Here is a 16,948-nt window from a genome sequence, read left to right on the forward strand (position 1 = left end):
GGAATATTGTGGGTTGGTTTGGTCAGTCCCCTCTTTGTTTTGTGCACCCTCCCAAGCCTAATCCCTCAGTTACACACTGGGGACACAAGAACCCTCTCAATCTTATTAAGACGTATCGTATAATAAACTCAGTCATTTTTGGTGGCCTGTTTGTCTTCGCTCATGGGAGGGTACACCCATCACTCAGACCAGAATGGGCAGTTCCAACCAATTTTTTTGAGCACTTATGTGGCAGTTGTAGCCGAGAAGAGCATCTAATGCTCTGCTAATTGATTTCTTTTTTAAGTTTAATTGCACTTGATTAGGTTTTTCCTGATCCATGCTAAAGTCTCCCCGTTCCTCTCTTAGGCACTAAACAAAGATGGCTGTGAGTTAAACCACGTGATTTCTCATCTGATATCCCTCAGGGTAGCTGAACTAACAGTTATGACAACTTCCTCCAAAGTGAATTTTGGCATTGGAGGGTGAGCTTGTTTACCCTGGATGCTTGTTTTTATTGACTGGATGTGAGGACAAGCACAGTCAGTTTTCGGTCACTTTTTAGGCAGCAGTTTTATGCAGATCAGTTGGGTAAAACAGCTGGTGTCAAGAGCAATATCCTCATCTGAAGCTCCAAAGCAGTGGCTGAAGGAGTCCTGCCTGCTTTGTAGCCTTGGCTCTTGGGGCAGACTGGAACAACTTATATTTCAAGAATTCAATGATTATTTCAGGATAATTGTGGTAAATCTCTTTTTTTTCCATGGAGGGAAAATCTATTCAACCACGGAGGTTATTTTTTTGATTTTTCTCTTTGAATGCTTAATTCAGCCGCAGCATTTCAATAGCAACCTTTTGCACAGACAAACCATGCAACTGGCAGCTTAATTTTCAGGTTCTGTAAGGTTTGCATGGGGTTGGGTGTATTGCAGCTTACTGGCATGTCATACGTTTCCTGCAGCACATCTTCTGCTGTGCTCCAAAGCAGCGCTGTTTTTTAAAAACACACAGTGTTATTCATAAACCACAGCAGACCAGCACCCCGTCCTGCAGTTCCCTTATCAGATGAATTACGGGGCACTGATCTGTTGCAGACTGAAAGGGAAAAGTTGTTTCTAGATGTCACAGGCCTCCCAGGTAACCACGAGCGAAGAGACCCATCTCTTTGGCGCCTGCTGGTCTGGTCCATATGTTGCTCGAAAGCTCACCGTGCGTCACAGCTGATTATAGACTTGGCGCACGGGCTGCTTCCCCGCGGCTTCCAGCTCCTGTGTCTTCCTCCAGGATCTGAAGAGCCTCACATGGGCTTTACCAGCTGGAAGGAAATACCGAGTGGAACCATAACTAGCTATTATCTTTGGAAAGGAGTGGTTGCGTCAAGCACAGGGAGAATGACAGCCAGCCCCTTCGTGCCTTCTGTGTGTGTGACTCCTCTTCTTGCAATTGTTTGTGCAGAAAGTTTGGCGTGAGCAAACATGGTGGCCTGAAAAGTTTTCTTTGTCCAAAATGCTTGATGCATAAAGCTTTATTGATCAGCTTTTGACAATGAAAACGTTTAAGATTTGGAAATACAGTGTTTGTTACATCGCTCAGGGTGTTAATGTTGTTTAATTAATGCGAGAACTTTGAACAGTTAGATGAAAATCACTATATAACTATAAGAAAAGGCTATTATTGTCCAGACAAAATATAATATTTAGAAATAATATGACAAAAATGATAGACTGCAGTACAAATATGTTTTGAGATATTTTGAGGGCTCTGATTAGTTTATATTAGGTAGTTTCTAGCGTTTATGACTACCTCTGAAAGGCAGGTTATGGAGTGTGTTAGCATTCCACTGGGCTGATTGACAATAATGAGGTTTTTTTAAAGGAAAAGAAAGAAGCACAGTATTGTTGCAGCTGAGTAATGTGAATTAAAAGCTGGGTAATCTTTTCCGCAATTACAGAGATACAATGATTGCCATTGTCAGAGAAGAAAATACACTCGTACTTTTAAGAATCGTTGTGTAGGAAGAGCTTTGCAAGCCTGAAATTGAAGCTCTGGTCTTCGTCTCCAAAATTACAGTGAGTAGTAATTTTATGCAGAAGCAAGACTTTTGAATACTTAAATTATAGCTTGTTTGTAGCAAGGTATTTACCAGCAAATATAAGCATCTTATAAACAGCACATGAGTCATCTCGGTCTTCGTTCTGAGCACATCGAAAATGTAAATTGCAACTGAATTATTCTTGTGTAGAGAGACAAGGCTTAGAAACCTTCAATTCATACTTTAAATGGGAATTATGAGCAGAAAAATGTGCACATTTGCCTTTCAGTGGAGAGTATTGTGCAGGGTAACTACTGCTTTTTCTATAGCTTTGCCTACAGGCTACGTAAACAAGGACTAACAACTCCCCAGTGGTGTTTATATTCCTCCTTAGAAGCATTTAATAACTGTCTTCACTGGGACAACTAGTAGAAATCCCATTTTTTTATTGAAATGCTGGTGGATTTTACAAGCCATCTGATATATCCTTAAAAAGCTTTAAGACAATTTGTGATAAAATCTAAACCAAACAGAAATCTGTCAGCTTCTCTGTTCAAAGCACTGGCCCAAAGGAAGCGATCCAGACGTGACTGTCAGCAAGATAGCAACTGCTGGGAGGCTACAGTTCGTTATTAAAAGATCAGTAGTTTGATCAACATCATATTGGATTACTCAAACTTCAATTACATGAGTACCTGAGGGCTTTAACTGGGATTTATTAGAGGACCATCTTGAAATAAACCTGCCATTGTTGCATAGCAGATCTTTGACAGACCCACCTGAGAACCTTGTTAACAGTTCCTATCCCAAAAGAGATTCAATGTCAGCCAAGGAGTTCAAAAACAACTAATAAAAATGGAGCAATCGAATGATTAATTTGATGGCATTTTTAGTCTCAGGAAGAGGAAAAAAAGAAGAGAGAAAAAAGAATTCTTACATGCCTGGTGACATTGTTCATTAGGATCCAGCTCTGGAAGTTGGTATGGACAGGTTTGGGTTGTGTTGATGCCACTTCTCTCTTCTTGTGGTTGAATCTCTGCAGAGCCGTGACTAATGTATGTCATAAAGATGCAGAGCAAGAAAATCCGTGTAACACGCTGCCTTTTGCTCGCAGGTGATTTACATTGCAGATCGGCCTGGAGCTGTGCGGCTTCCGTGGGGGATCAGCACTTGTGGCATCTTCTTGAGGAGGCACCCTATGAACTGATGGCTGGAGAGCAGCATAAGCGAGCCAGTTTTTACAGAAACAGAGTGCATTGTGCATCTGGACGAGACTGGCAGAGGGATGGAGCTAGGTGGCTGACTGGTGTGGTTTCCCTCCCTGTTTTTGCAGTCCCTGCAGAGTCTTATCGTGGCAAGACACATGTGTGCCAGCGTTGCATGCGTGATGAACAATACAGTTCTGACTGGTGATCGCTTCTCCCAAACCAGTTATTGCCAAGATTAGCTTCTGTTCCAGGTGGTTTGCAAGACAAGTCTGTCCATGCGATGTCTTAACCCTTTTTACCAGCCCAGGTAGGACATTGGTCACGATAACATTCATGTTTTTGACCAGCAGAATGAGTGTCCTGTAAGCTGGAAACATCAGATTATGAAGGTGTTTGCACAATTACCATTTTCTTTTGCGTATTTTACCTGCTGTGTGTGGAAAAGACATTTCTCTCTGCATTCAGCTGTGGTAAAGACACTTACTGAGCTCAGCAAGTGGGCATTAATATTGCCACTAACAAAAACCAGATGTTCGCAGCAGATCAGTCATTTCTCTCTTTTTATTCCGTAACTGTTTTTTCAAACTGTCACATCCTGCCGAGGGAAGATGCTGATGGCCCAATGTATAAAGCTCCTTAGTACGTCTCAGATTTGAATCTCCGTGAGGAGTTTGGGCTGGATCATGCTGTCCCTTTTTAAGTACCTCTCCTCGTAGACATCCTTTCCTCCTTTGCCACCCTCCCGCCTCCCAGCGTGGCCCAACTGTATTGTGCTGAGAAGCTCTATTTAAAAATTGATGGCCCACAACAAATTTTCCTTCTGCTATTCAAAAAACCATGCAGGAGCGTTGTGGTGGAGCTGCTGATGCCAGTGATCTCAGAGCCTTTCTCTTAAGCAGAAATTACATAAAACTTTAATTATTGTGTTTCAGCCCACGCTGCTGCCGTGCGCAGGCAAATAGTCCTCTTCCAACTTCCCTGTTCACAGCCGGTACGTTCACTTATTTTCTAGAGGAAACAGTAAAATTAATGAGGCTGGTTTCTTCAGTGTATAAATGTGTTTAAAGATCATAAGTTAAACGTTTGTCTGGATTGTCGTTCTTCGGGTTGTACTCCCTTGTTATTTCCTGTGGTCATTCACTTATCCCGGCACCAGTTTCTCACTGGGAGTTTAAGTCCATCTGTGTGGGTTGCGTATTGATGTGAATTGGAGTCGTTGAGAGTGTCCGCTTGCCAAAACACCTATTAGTGTAACCCCGCTGGGGGGGCTGGTAACCCTATCAGTCTTCCTTTTTGGCTTTGCTTTGCTGAGATGCTGTGTACTGCCCTGAAGTTCAGAAATGGGGCACTCTTTTTTGGTTTAAAGACTGAGTGGAGAAAACGGTACAGATCTGCTTTGTGGAAGATGGAGAAAAGTATTTCTCCTTGGCCGTGTGAAAACCTCACGGTGTTGTCTGAGGTCGGTCCATGAAATTATCATGTTCCCGCCTTGAATGCTATACCCTTATTTTCTTGCAAATTATCTGGCCTCAATAATTGCTTAAAACATATATATAGATACACACACACGTCTGTGTATATTTAATGAAAAATGCCTTGAAACTCTAATTAGAGCTGCTTGACTCCAAAGCAGTTTACATATCACAGGCTTACACAGCTATCAAACAGATGCTTCTCCTTTTTTTCCTTTCCTCTGACATTTTCATTTTCTCTGCATATTTTGAGGACTGAGCAGTGATGTGTTTTGACTCCTGAGGCTACAGACGATATCAAAATGAGTATTAGAAATGAAGCTTTACCTGTCAATTAAGTTGTTAAGCTTGTCCTCCACAGCATCTACGCTTTCAAATGGCCTGTTTATTGAATTTGAAATAGTTTTCATTCTTGACCTTGTTTAAATTGAATGGACAGTTCTAATTATAATCTTCAGAGCTTTCAGCTGCAACATATGGTTTGCATATAGAGTTGTAGGTGAGGGGCTTTTGGCTGTTTATTGAGCTAAATCACTGTTAAATACCTCGGAGAGATTGGCATGTCAGGCATTGCACGTAAGCAGGGATCAGCAGTGCGGATGTTGGCCATTTTTGTCTTTTCACATCGCCCTGTCCAGGTCTGCTCTTGAGGGACATCTGATAAATGAACTGTGATCACTGGAGCCAGTCATTGGTGAGGCACAAGTCACCACTTTCAAAGGTTGCATTGTGCCAGTCTTCACATGAAAGCAATATTAAAAAAAAAAAAGCCTTAGAGCATCTTTTTCCCCTCATATATTCCTCCCCTGCCCCGGCAGAGAATTCAAATTACCAGACTCTTTGACAAATCAATGCCATTCTTTCAAATCATCCGTGGCTCCTACTAACAGGGTCGTGTGACATCTCACAGCAATTTATCCATGTATTTATTTTCCAATAAGGCTGATGACAGATGAGGAATTAAATCCGTGTCTTTAAGACTTGGGCGGGTGGATTGTCCCTTTCAGTGCTTGTAGACGTCTTCTGCCCAGAAGCGAGTTGTGGGGCAGCTTGCACCAAGTGTGTGTGCTGGAAGCAGCTCCCTGCCTTTCCTCCGCAGCTGCTTCAGGAATGTCCCCAGAAAGCCACACCTCAGAGATGCCTCCGTCCTCTTCCTTGAAAACAGGCATCGGAACTGCATCTCCCTTCAGACCTGCACATAAATGTCCATTACTGAACGGAGACATAGTCCCACAGCTGGCTGTGCTGTTCAGCGTTGCACTGTGCCATGGTCACTGTCCTTTGGTGTTCTCAGAACACACACAGATAAACCGCGGTGAGGGGAAGGAAAACCCAACCTAGACCCAGCTAGGAGTCATTGAAACCACCTGGAAAATCATCTCAAATCTAGGGCAGGGTACCAACTACAGGGCAGAAAATTCCTCTCCACAGTGTGACCAAATCACTGGGGAGGTCTAAAGGAAGGTGACAGACTGAAAGACAGTGAACCCGGTACAGAAAGCTTTGTGTTTTCTAATGTCGTCGGCTTTCAGGGGAAGGTAAATAATCGGGGACCTTGGAAAGCCTGTTTCTGTGCACAGCTAATTGGACAGCCCTGCCGAACCGGGTGCCGGTGAAAGCTGCTTTGTCCTTAATCCTGAGCAAAGAAGAAACCTAGTGGAAAACCTGCTGCTCTAACAAGGGTCTTTTTTCATCGTGGCGTCAGTTCGCAGCCACTAAATTGGGTAGGGAATTTCTTAACCGTGCCTTTTAACCAATCTCCTATCAGACGTGACACACTCCTCTTGGGCCGGTTTGCTGAAGCTGTTCCATTAATGAATTTTGTTGTGGCAGGCTGCCTCAGACACCGATGACTTACTGAAATTTAAGCTTCAGCCACGATCGGTGCTAACCTGGGTGACTTTGCATGGGAACAGACAATGGATGCTCATATAAACCATCGGAGGAGACAGGAAAGGGCAGAAACAAATAGCTGAGGAGCAAAAATAAAAGCCTGGGAGCGCTAACAGTTCAAAATGACCCAGCTGGCGCCACAGGAGCACATTTATCTGTGCTGAAAGCTGTTTCACGGAGGTGTTCTAACATCAGGTTTTAGCAGGCCACTCAAAAGAGCTTGTAGCGTATTTGTGGGGGTTTTGTGAGGCATAAAAAAGCCCTAGATTAGGGGGTTTGCAATTTAAAATCTCGCAGCTGTCAAACTGCTCTTTTCCCTTTTGCTGCTCAGTTCTGTTCAGCGAAAGAGAAATATGGGTTTTATTAATATGAACAGAAATTCTCCTTTTTCTTATTTAATTTTAGGCTTTGATTTTGACCAGACTTTATTTTTCTTCCTAGAGGCAGTGCTGATGTCAAACTTCCTTCGTTGTGGAAAGATTGAACAAATATTTTTCTAGCAATAGGAGTTTCAAAACTCCTCCAATCAAACTTTCAAACCTTGAAAACCACCTTAGCTTTGGGAAAACAGGAGAGATCATTTTAAAAACTTTTGCTTCAAGAATGAATTGTCACACTTAATAGCGGGTACATTCGTGAGTGGATTCGCACTGGTTGCCAAATTACGGACATTTTCAAGCTCGAGGCTCGGGGACACCATGTGAGTTACAGGAAGCTGTGAGCTGAATCTGTCATAAATTTATCTACTTATAGCAATAACTGGTCTTATTTTTCACTTTTATAGAAATGATTCCTGACTTTTGTGTTCAGCTTGTGAGTGGCTGGGAACCCAGCCTGCTTCCCTTCCCTCCCTTAAGTATAGAAATTATTTGATTTGGAAACACACTAAATTAATGTGTAAAATCTGACATGTAAATTAGCAGGGAAAGACCATATGATATTTTCACTTCATAACTCGTGTGAAGTTTAAACATCCTTTGGAATCTATAAAAGAGACTAATCACAGCGCCGTTACAAATGACAGAAGGGAAAGCGCCGTCGTACATCTTTGTTGATTTTTAAATGTCGTGTTAAACAGCAAACAATAAGGGAGTTTTCATGTCAGATGTACTAAATGATCCGCAGCCGAGGCAATGAGGAGAGCCAGTCAGGGCAAGGGGGTGGGTGGCAAGCCAGATTTTCATTGTTTCCAAATAAATATCTTGAGTTGAACAGTTTATCCTTTGCGATAATTTTAAATGTAGCCACTTCAGGTTTCTCGTTGTGGTTCTTTAAGATCCAGTTTTCCCTTCCCCGTTTCTCGTATTGCCGTCGCTGCTGACTAATCTCTGCAATACTGCGCAGGGATCAACGACCCACAGAACTCCCTTGGTAAAGAAGAGACAAACCCCTGATTTTCCTGTATTTTAAGGTAATGCTGCAGAGAGCAGACCGTGCTTCCTCTTTCTGTTCATGGGGTTTTTTTATGTAAATAATTACTATAATTATTTTTAATTATAATCTGACTTTAAAACCATCAGCATAAACCATCCTCTGCGTAAATGTGAGCAGGGTTTTGTGTTTCCCTGCTCCTGCTGGTTGCATCCTTTCTGCAGGGAGCTGGAGGGATTGTGGTGACTGAGGATGGAAACATGTGTGTCATTCATTCCGATTTTATGTGGTATTTCTTAGGCTTCTGGTAAAAAGGTGTAGTTAATGCTTCTGCGGAAGTTACTTGGGCCAGATCCGCAGATGATACCATGGTGGACTGAGTCCCTGCATGCAGACAGTTGTGCTAGCGTGTGCCCTGAACGTGGTTCTTGCATCAACTCCCAGATGGACAGAAATCCTTTATCCATATCAAGTCTCTGGTGTTTTGTAGAGTGGGTGACACAACCAGTGTCCTGTGGTTAGACAGACATTTCTGAGTCCCTTTGGAGGCCCATGACCTCTTCAGTATTTACGTGCAGGTTCAAGGGTGTAGCTGGTTTGCAGTGTAAGCATGAGTGTAAGCTCCCTCCACCCGGAGACATGGGAGCTGTGGCTGCAGCCTGCTCTTGATCTGCATGTGGGGCTGGAGTGTTGCAAGGGGAGAACTTTAAAACTGGGAGCTGAAAAATAGCCCACCCACTCACAACTCTGTCTTGCACAATGTGGCCGGTAAAGAGGAGGATCATAAATGTGGAGAGGATATTGTGAACGCTCAGTCCTGCTGCCATCAGAACTGGGTTGGTTTTTTTTCTTTTGGGTTTTCGTTCTGCATGTTGTTTACAGTTCTTCATGGTTTCCAAAGCTAAGCTGTTTGTTAGTAAGGAATTGATCTGGCAACGGCTTGCTTTTTTTTTCCTTTATAAAACCATGATTGCAGGTTCACTAATTATCCATGTTTAATTTAACACTGCTGTCAGTTTATTTTTGAGGAACTGATTGATCATAGCTGTTCCTAAATGTTTTGGCAATGGTATGAAAAAAGCTACTGATGTTGATGACCCTGAATTCCAAACAACAAGCAGTCACACAGCTATGTATTTAAATAGGTTTCAGGCAGGAAAATCAGGCTGTTGCCAACGTGACCTGTCAAATCAATTGGGTATAAATTTCCCTGAGAATTAGCAGAGTCCCCATTCATGGGTATGGAGGGCTTCAAAATCTGTAACTTCAGTAGGAGCTGCCCTTGGAAAGGGCATGGTGCAGGCAGTGTGTTGGCATTTGTACTCCTCATCCTCTTTTCCCATGTTAGGACTTAAGATATGCATCCTCTCAGGGTGGAGGAAAGATCACTGTGCAGACACGATGCGCAGAGCTCAGTCTGAACGCACAGACCTCAGAAGCAAGAAGGCCTAAAAAAGGTGCCTGTCATAGTGGCTGAAATACTTCACATCTTGGAAACATATAGGATTGACTTCTGGCTCGTATGACTGAGCATAAAATCATTCCTGTCCGGTTGTTCCTGGTGAAAAGTGGGTAAATGGAGATACAGTCCCTGTGGGGGGGGCATGTGCTGCATACAGACTGCACGGAAAGCAGAGGTAACTTCAGCGGGGAATCGCACTGAATCTGAAATCACTGAAATCTGCTGTGGGTGAGAAGGATCTTCACGTGCCAACTGCTCTGTTCACCCAGTGGCATAATCCCCTTCGCAAAATAGCCTTGGGAGCACCCACCGATCTCATTCTGCTTCTCGTCTCAGCGGGTTGCTCTCGCTCTGTCTTGTGGGAATGCGGTTGCTTTCATCATGATCTAACTTGTGATAAGCAAGCCATAAATGCCTTGATATTTGGGTTATCCAGATAAATCCTACATTATCACTATAGGAAGTTGAGCATGTAGGTGTTTCCGTTTGATCTGCGGTGGAAACTAATCCGAATTTAATTATAGTGTATTGTTAAACAGATACAATCTTCCATAATCCCATAATATTTTAGAATTACAATAGAATGACTTTGTACTCCTAGAATTTTTTTTTATATTTTTATAACTTGATAATTTTAGAAGAATTTTCTATTTCTATAGTTATTCCCATGCAGAAAAAGAAATGGCTACTGCTGTACCTGTAACAGTACAAGATGTTGCTTTCCTGCTGTTTGCCCTTTACTGCTGTAGCCATTTAAATATTAAAGTCCAAATAAATTAGACTTTTAAAACTTTCAAGTGCTGTTCAGGCTTTTAAATGAGTCTGTACTTTGCAGACAGAATAATGAAAGCATTTTTCTGCTGTAACTAGGGGCGAAGTTGTTTCCTGGCCTGGAGATGTAGCAGACGACAAAAGGCGACTGCACATTGCATTTTTCTGGATTATATCTGTAGTACGTGAAGGAATCTTTCAACGTGTAATTCTTAAAATATTGATCTTGCTGAGAAAGCCTGAGACTAGAAGGGATTGTTTATCATCAAACTTGCCACTCACGTGGCGTCTTGGAAGACGGTCCTGGAGTTGTGTTGCAGGCTGCTTGATGTCACCTCTGATTTCCGCCCCCTCCCCACTTGCTGCAGGGAGTCTCAGGTGGGGCCATGTATAGCTCATATAAACAAGTATTTTAGGGTCCCTTATTTTTCGTTGCCTTTCAGCAATATAATTGCCTTACGGCCTTTCGAGATGTGCCAGCACGAGGGGAATGCAGTTGAAAGAAGAGCCGCAGTGGCTGCTGGAGCTGCTGGGTGCAGAGCTCCCCCATAAACCAAGTCACTCCTTTAAATGCTCAGATGGAGACTAACAAATAGAACTAACTCCAAGTGTTTGTTTTTATTACCCAGACTGTTTTTTCTCCTTTGGAAGTGCTGATATCCAAACTTAAAACTGTATTTGGTGTATTAGAGAAATTCTGTAGCTGATTCTAGCCTATAAAATTCATATATTAATCCTTCCGCTATTTGAGTTTATTGAGGTATAAATACTAGAACATGGTGTACTATATAGTTCAGCTGCTTCCTTCTTGTATTTTCCTGTGCTTTTTTTTGCTTATTTTATTTCTGCGATACTCAAGACAAATAGTTTCCTGCATTTAATTTCATCCTGGCATTTTTTAGCAGGCTATGTCTTAACACTATAGAATTCAACAAGAGGAATAAAATTTTCTGTTTACCGTTTGCATTAAAAAAAGCAAAAGTTCTGTTAAAAACAAAAGTATTCCAAATGGTTCCAGGCAGTAGGAAATGTATGTAGTATACAGTCTAATAAAAGAGCAAATATAGCAGAAGGATTGAAAAGCAGTGCATGTTAGCAAATGGTCTGAATTTAAACACCAGTCAACACCAGGACTTGTTTTTAGGTGAGTAAAACTCACATGTGAAGTATTAAAATTTAACTTTATAAATATATTTCCTTAGGACATTGTGCATTTCCAAGTCATCTTTAAAACTTCCCTTTTCATTTAATTTTGATTAGATTTTCTAAAGGAGAATAAACATAAAATCTTAAATGTAAGCCATGAAAGCTAAATGCAAAGCAGATTTATCAACAGCAATTGATTCTCGAGTACAGTATGGGGGGAAAAAACCCTCTTGGTGTTGCTGTGTTCTGCTCTGCTGCTGGATCACTTCCCCATGGCAGCAATTGCAGACTGGCCTCTCGTCGCATCCACTTATTTCTTTACATCCCGGGCTCATCCCAATCCTTTAAGTCCCAGGCTCCTCATCCACACCCACTTGGGTGGGTAAATCCCTTAGATGGTTTGAGAACGTGATCCAAAGAGCAATTACATTGCTGGATGTCGTTAATGTTGAAAGGGGGGTTCTTTATAGATGGCTGTTACGGGAGGGAGGCTTGGCTTCGGCAAGAGGAGAATGTCTTTGGCGGTCAGGGTCATTCGGTACCAGCATCATCCCGGGGTGAGATCAAGGGAGGTGGAGTTGCGATCCCAGGATCCCGGGAGTATCCCTGCAGCAGGAAAGGAAAGACAAATTCTAGGCAAACCTCTACAAGGTGCAATTTTGTCAGAGAATGGACTAACTGACACGTATTTCCAATGACTTCTGTGTCTGTTTTTAAGTTAATGGTGCCAACATGCTGATCAAGCGCCATTTACAGTAGCCCAATGCTGCTGAAAAGGTGCTTAATGTGGCACTTTGGGAAATTCAGGTTTGTGAGTCTGGTTTAAACCTTCACCTGTTTACTTAAGCTGTTCTCAATCCTTTTAGTCCTTCATTGTCCATCATTTTCAGATGAAACCTTACAGCAACATTCTCAAGCTAGTTTAATGCTAATTTCCCTCTTCATTTGACTGAATGTAATCCCCTAAAATGTGAAATATGGAAAGATACCTGCTTAGGTTGGGAAAAAGTATTATCAGGAAATCCCACCCTTTTTCTGGGAGGTCATCTCAGAAGATGCTGTGGAAAGCTCGGGTGAACACAAGGAAACCGAAGGGACAAGAGTCACAGAAGACGTGGCACAGAATCGTCATCGTTCTTAAATGTGATGTCTAAACTCTCTGTGTATTACTAGTTGGAAATGTAATGTGGGTTAAGAGCATGAGCTCTGCTCAGGCATGGCTTTTTGCCATTTTTGTCGGTTGTACGTGCTTGTACCCTCAAGAGCACCTGCTAATAGGATTAAAATCCTGATGCAAAAGGAAATCTTCATACAGCAAAGTCTTACAAGAGCCAAATGGTTGACCAGTGGTTCCTACAAGCTCAGATGTCTTATCTTACCCTAATTCTTTCCGTATGTTTTCCTCTTGGCCCAGAGGAAACAGCCATGTCACAGATCACTCTAATTAACAAGAGCTTCAGAAGCAGAGCCTGCAGAGGTACTGCCTGCAGGAACTTTGAAAACCACCACAAAATTTCAATTTTCTTTGCTCTGTTTACAGTGAGGAAGCGAAGTAAACAAAAACCCAGTCCAAGTGTAGTGGTTGCATTATGTATAAGCTACTTGAGAGAACCGGAGAATCAGGATATGTCTTTGCTGAGGCTGTTTTGTGATTCTCATCATCCTTCTCCAGACCTGGATGAGTGTGCGGTGGTGAACGGTGGCTGCCAGCAAGGCTGCGTCAACACGCACGGCTCCTTCCACTGCCAGTGCCGGCCGGGATACAGGCTGCACACTGATGGGCGCACTTGCATAGGTAAGTCAACGTTAACAAGCACTTCACATACTTCAAGACGTGTTTTTCTCTGCTAAACTCACCTTTTGCATCCGTGCAAAGGTGTGTAGGCTTCCCCAGCCTGAGTTCGATTCACAAAGGATATCATTAGCCATTCCAGTTCAAGCAGCTTGCAAGAATTCAGGTGTTTCCAAATTTCTTCCGTGTTTTTGTGAACAAATCAGTGTCCCGTGTTTCTGTGATGCAGTCTTGTGGAAATCTCTTTTGTTTTGCAGCAGGCATTAAAGAAACAGGGGGTCTTAATTTCAAATGAAAGTGTTTTTTGAACTGTGTTTTTTCATTGCATTACCTCTCCCTGAGTGTTCCAGAGCTGCCCTGGGCTTTTCTGTCCCCATTACTCTTCCTCCGACTTAGTCTTTTTGCCTTTTTTCTGAAGAGATGCAAACAGCGGATGGTGAAACCTGCCCGCAGCTGCCTGGCAGACAGTCCCAAAATGCAGCTCGTGTCTTCAGTGATGAAGACAAAATAAAAGATTGTGGTTGCCACCCTGAAGATGGTTTTAACGCAATCTGCAGTAGGTGAGCATCTCCATCAGACTGCCAGGGCTGGGCCCTCATGAGCTTTCCCAGGTGGTGGCATGAGCAGAGGCAGAAGGATGGCGTGAACTGGGTTGAGCGGTGAGATGATGGAGTAAAATCTCTGCAACTGTGCTACAGTGAGCAGAGCAGAAAATCCTCTTGGGAGGATCAAGAGCAGAGGCCAATGTGGTGAATTACAAAGATAATTTTGAGAATACGGTGCTATGGGCTGCTAGTTAGAGAGCTTGCTCTAAAAGGCTAATGAAATATTTAAGTGTGAGCTCGGAGGTCTTCTCTGGTTTCCAGAGAATGTATGAAGAGAAGCCCCAACCCTTCATCTCTTTAGCCTTTGCTGTATGTTGAATTTTTTAGGTGAAATAGTAATGCAGAATTGTCTGCTTGGGTCCAATTTACATTTTAGTTATTAGGCACAGTCAGAAATATGGCTGGGATGGGCTCAGAGCTCTCTTCCACACCACATGAGTGTTTAGTTTGTGCTGATCTTTTTAGTTCATGCAGATGGTGCCCATGCACGTGAAGCTGAGCATTTTGAGCACTTTTTGTGACATTCTGCTCATCCTGTGGGCTGGTTATTAGGGTGCTGTAGATTTGCAGAAGCTCCTTGTTCCCGCAACACTTTGATCCATTGCTTTATATCAGTCTTTAAAATGTTGCACTGCTCCTCTACATCATGGATATACCTTCATCCATTGCTCAGCCAGCAAAACCTCAGCATTCCTCTGTGGCATGCCCAAGCACATAAAATCCAATAACAAAAGAAGTTGCAAACCAAACTGGTGCCTTTCTTTAAATTAGTTTCAAAGCTCTCATAGTGAAGATCTTTTCATGAATCCTTGCTTAAAAGCTTGGCAATTCAGCCCATGACAGAATGCCCATAGATGTGCTTGTGGAGAAGATTAGCAGTCTGCCATTAAAAATAAACCCTGTGTTTTTTAGGTTGGACTCTGAGCCTTGAAACAAGACATGAAAGAGTTAACTCGTACTAAAAATAATGATAATAAATAAAATATACTCTTCCTGTGTTGCGTGTAAATCAGTATGGAAGTCAAGTTGTAGAATTCTGCAAAAGGGATTAAAATGTTCTGTCATTTGGAAAGAAGAAAAGGATGTCATTTGTTTACCTAAAGTCAGGCTTAAAAAATTAATGTGAGAAGAACAGTCAAGTATGGTCTGTCTACATCTGCAGAATAAGTTCACTCGCAGTTTGGTCATTGTCTCTGTTTTGTGCGAAGTCCCATGGCTGTGCTTAACATCAGCCAAATATCGGTCATTTCTGGTGTTATCACAGCAATAAATTTACCGATGCAGTTAGGACATGAGATGTACCAGTGCTCAAGCTGCGGGAATAATGTTTGTTTAAAGAACTTGCCCTTTTAGGTTTGCTGGGCTTACCCCATGGAGACACTTTCAGTGTTTTGGTAATTGAGTGCAATTAGAGATATGGTGAAGCCTCAATCTTTTCTTGATTATCTTGGTTAGAGAAGGATGGGTAAGGAAACACTAGTGTAGACAAAAAATTAAAAGCAGAGTGGTTCGTATTTAACTAGAAACAGTAGTGGTTTTCTGTGAATTAAAAGCAAAGAGAAATTTGTCTCTTTCTGATTGGATCTGAACAGGGAAGACCCAGAAGTGAAAGATGTGATGTCTGAGTTATGTTACTCTCTCTGAACATTTTGAGTCTCATTTTGAGCTGTGGTGGAGCAGGAATTTTACACAAAAAAGAAGGGACTAAAGTGGCTTTGGGCTGAGGGAGGGGGGACAGAGTGAGAGAGCTGAGTAAGCCACACAAAATAAAAATATTATGGCAATTAAATGAATTTACCTCCATAAAACCTTCTGCAGACTTAGAATAGTAAAGTTTTCTCGTGGCACAAATAACCAAGAAGCTCAGTTTGGAGTTGTCCTAGCTATGCACATTATCAGAAAGCGCATTTTCATTTCACAAGTGTGAGTGTTCACAAGAAGTTATTAAAAATACTTAATACAATGTTCAGTTCCATTCACAGTATGTCAAAAATTATTGAGGAGAAACAGAAATAAATCCTAAGATGAGAGACAGGAGTAAGTTTCAGAGACAACTATCATCATAATGGATAGACACGATACTGAGCAGCAGAGGATATTGAGTTCTGGTTCAGCTCTTTAGACAAGACACCAAAATAAATGGATATAATAAGCCCTCCTGCACTGGAGCACAAGACAGTAGTTAACTGGTGAGGACGAAGAGAAGCCTTTCACGTACACCGGTCATCCAGGAGTGCCTAGCATTGGGAGCTGGGCACTAACTGCTCACACTGACTGTTGGAGATGGGGAGTTTGCCTCTTCTGCTGCACCAGTTTACACATTTGGATTTGAGCACTCAGCCAATCATAAACCCAATAACGCTCCTCTCTTGACCTTGTGCAGCTAAGCAGAACAGCTAATGTTTCAAACCAGGCTTGCCTTAGCAGTAATATTTCTTCCACGGATACCGTGGAGGATGTAACGAGCTCTCCCACACACTAAGAATAAAAAGAGGCTACATTCTGGAGATGAGCTGTTTACGGAAGGTGATTATCTCAGATGCAGAAATAAGCAACAAGCAGCCCTTTAGCCAGGGTGAACTCAGCCCAGATTGCTGTTCTGTTCATTCTTTCCATGTCATCTTTTTCTTTTTTGGCAACCCTGTATTTCTGGGAGCAAAAGTGCCAGAATCACTTGAAGGGAAGCAGATTTTGCAGCCTAGATGGCTTGGAAGTCTCCCATACATAAGGCAGTGGATCTATCTTCTAATAAGATATTCAGCCTGCATCTGAAGGGTCAAAATCCTGGGATAAGCTGCTTTCTCATGTGATTGCATGGAAGATTACTGAACTTCTGCCACAAGCCCTTTCCAGCAAATCCGATTCTCCTACCGTGTCACCACAGTGTGTTTGGGATGCTGACTCACTGCTGGTGGTCCATCTCTCCACTGTTAGTATGAGCCTCAAATACATGTTTTGAAGAAATCAGGTTGTTTGTCATCCCTCCTGCTCTCATTAGAAATTTCTGCTCGTGCTCTAAGGCAAGCAGCCTCTCTAATGGGCTGCCTTGTTCAGTGATAACTAGTGTGTGAGAGTAAAATACTTTCTTCTTGAATGCTTTGATGCTTGATCCTCTGATATTTTGTGCTGTATCAGAATGCCATCTTTCTCAGCACTCCTTTTCTTTCTTGGCTTTTTGGATCCACAAATTTTGCTCGATATTGAATTCATTTTTAGATGC

General features: G+C 42.4%; 1 protein-coding gene across 1 annotated transcript in view; it reads left to right on the top strand.

Annotated features, from left to right (window-relative positions):
• Nucleotides 1–16,948, top strand: part of LOC104501554 (multiple epidermal growth factor-like domains protein 6) — a gene marked incomplete at its 3' end in the record, with an annotated part of 146,596 nt that overhangs the window by 103,549 nt on the left and 26,099 nt on the right. The window contains exon 6 of the mRNA XM_010145379.1: nt 13,004–13,130. Within this exon, the coding sequence (XP_010143681.1) occupies nt 13,004–13,130 (127 nt within the window). The remainder of the gene's footprint in view (nt 1–13,003; nt 13,131–16,948) is intronic.

Source organism: Buceros rhinoceros, unplaced genomic scaffold (genome assembly GCF_000710305.1).
Source record: "Buceros rhinoceros silvestris isolate BGI_N320 unplaced genomic scaffold, ASM71030v1 scaffold12491, whole genome shotgun sequence".
Taxonomy (NCBI): domain Eukaryota; kingdom Metazoa; phylum Chordata; class Aves; order Bucerotiformes; family Bucerotidae; genus Buceros; species Buceros rhinoceros.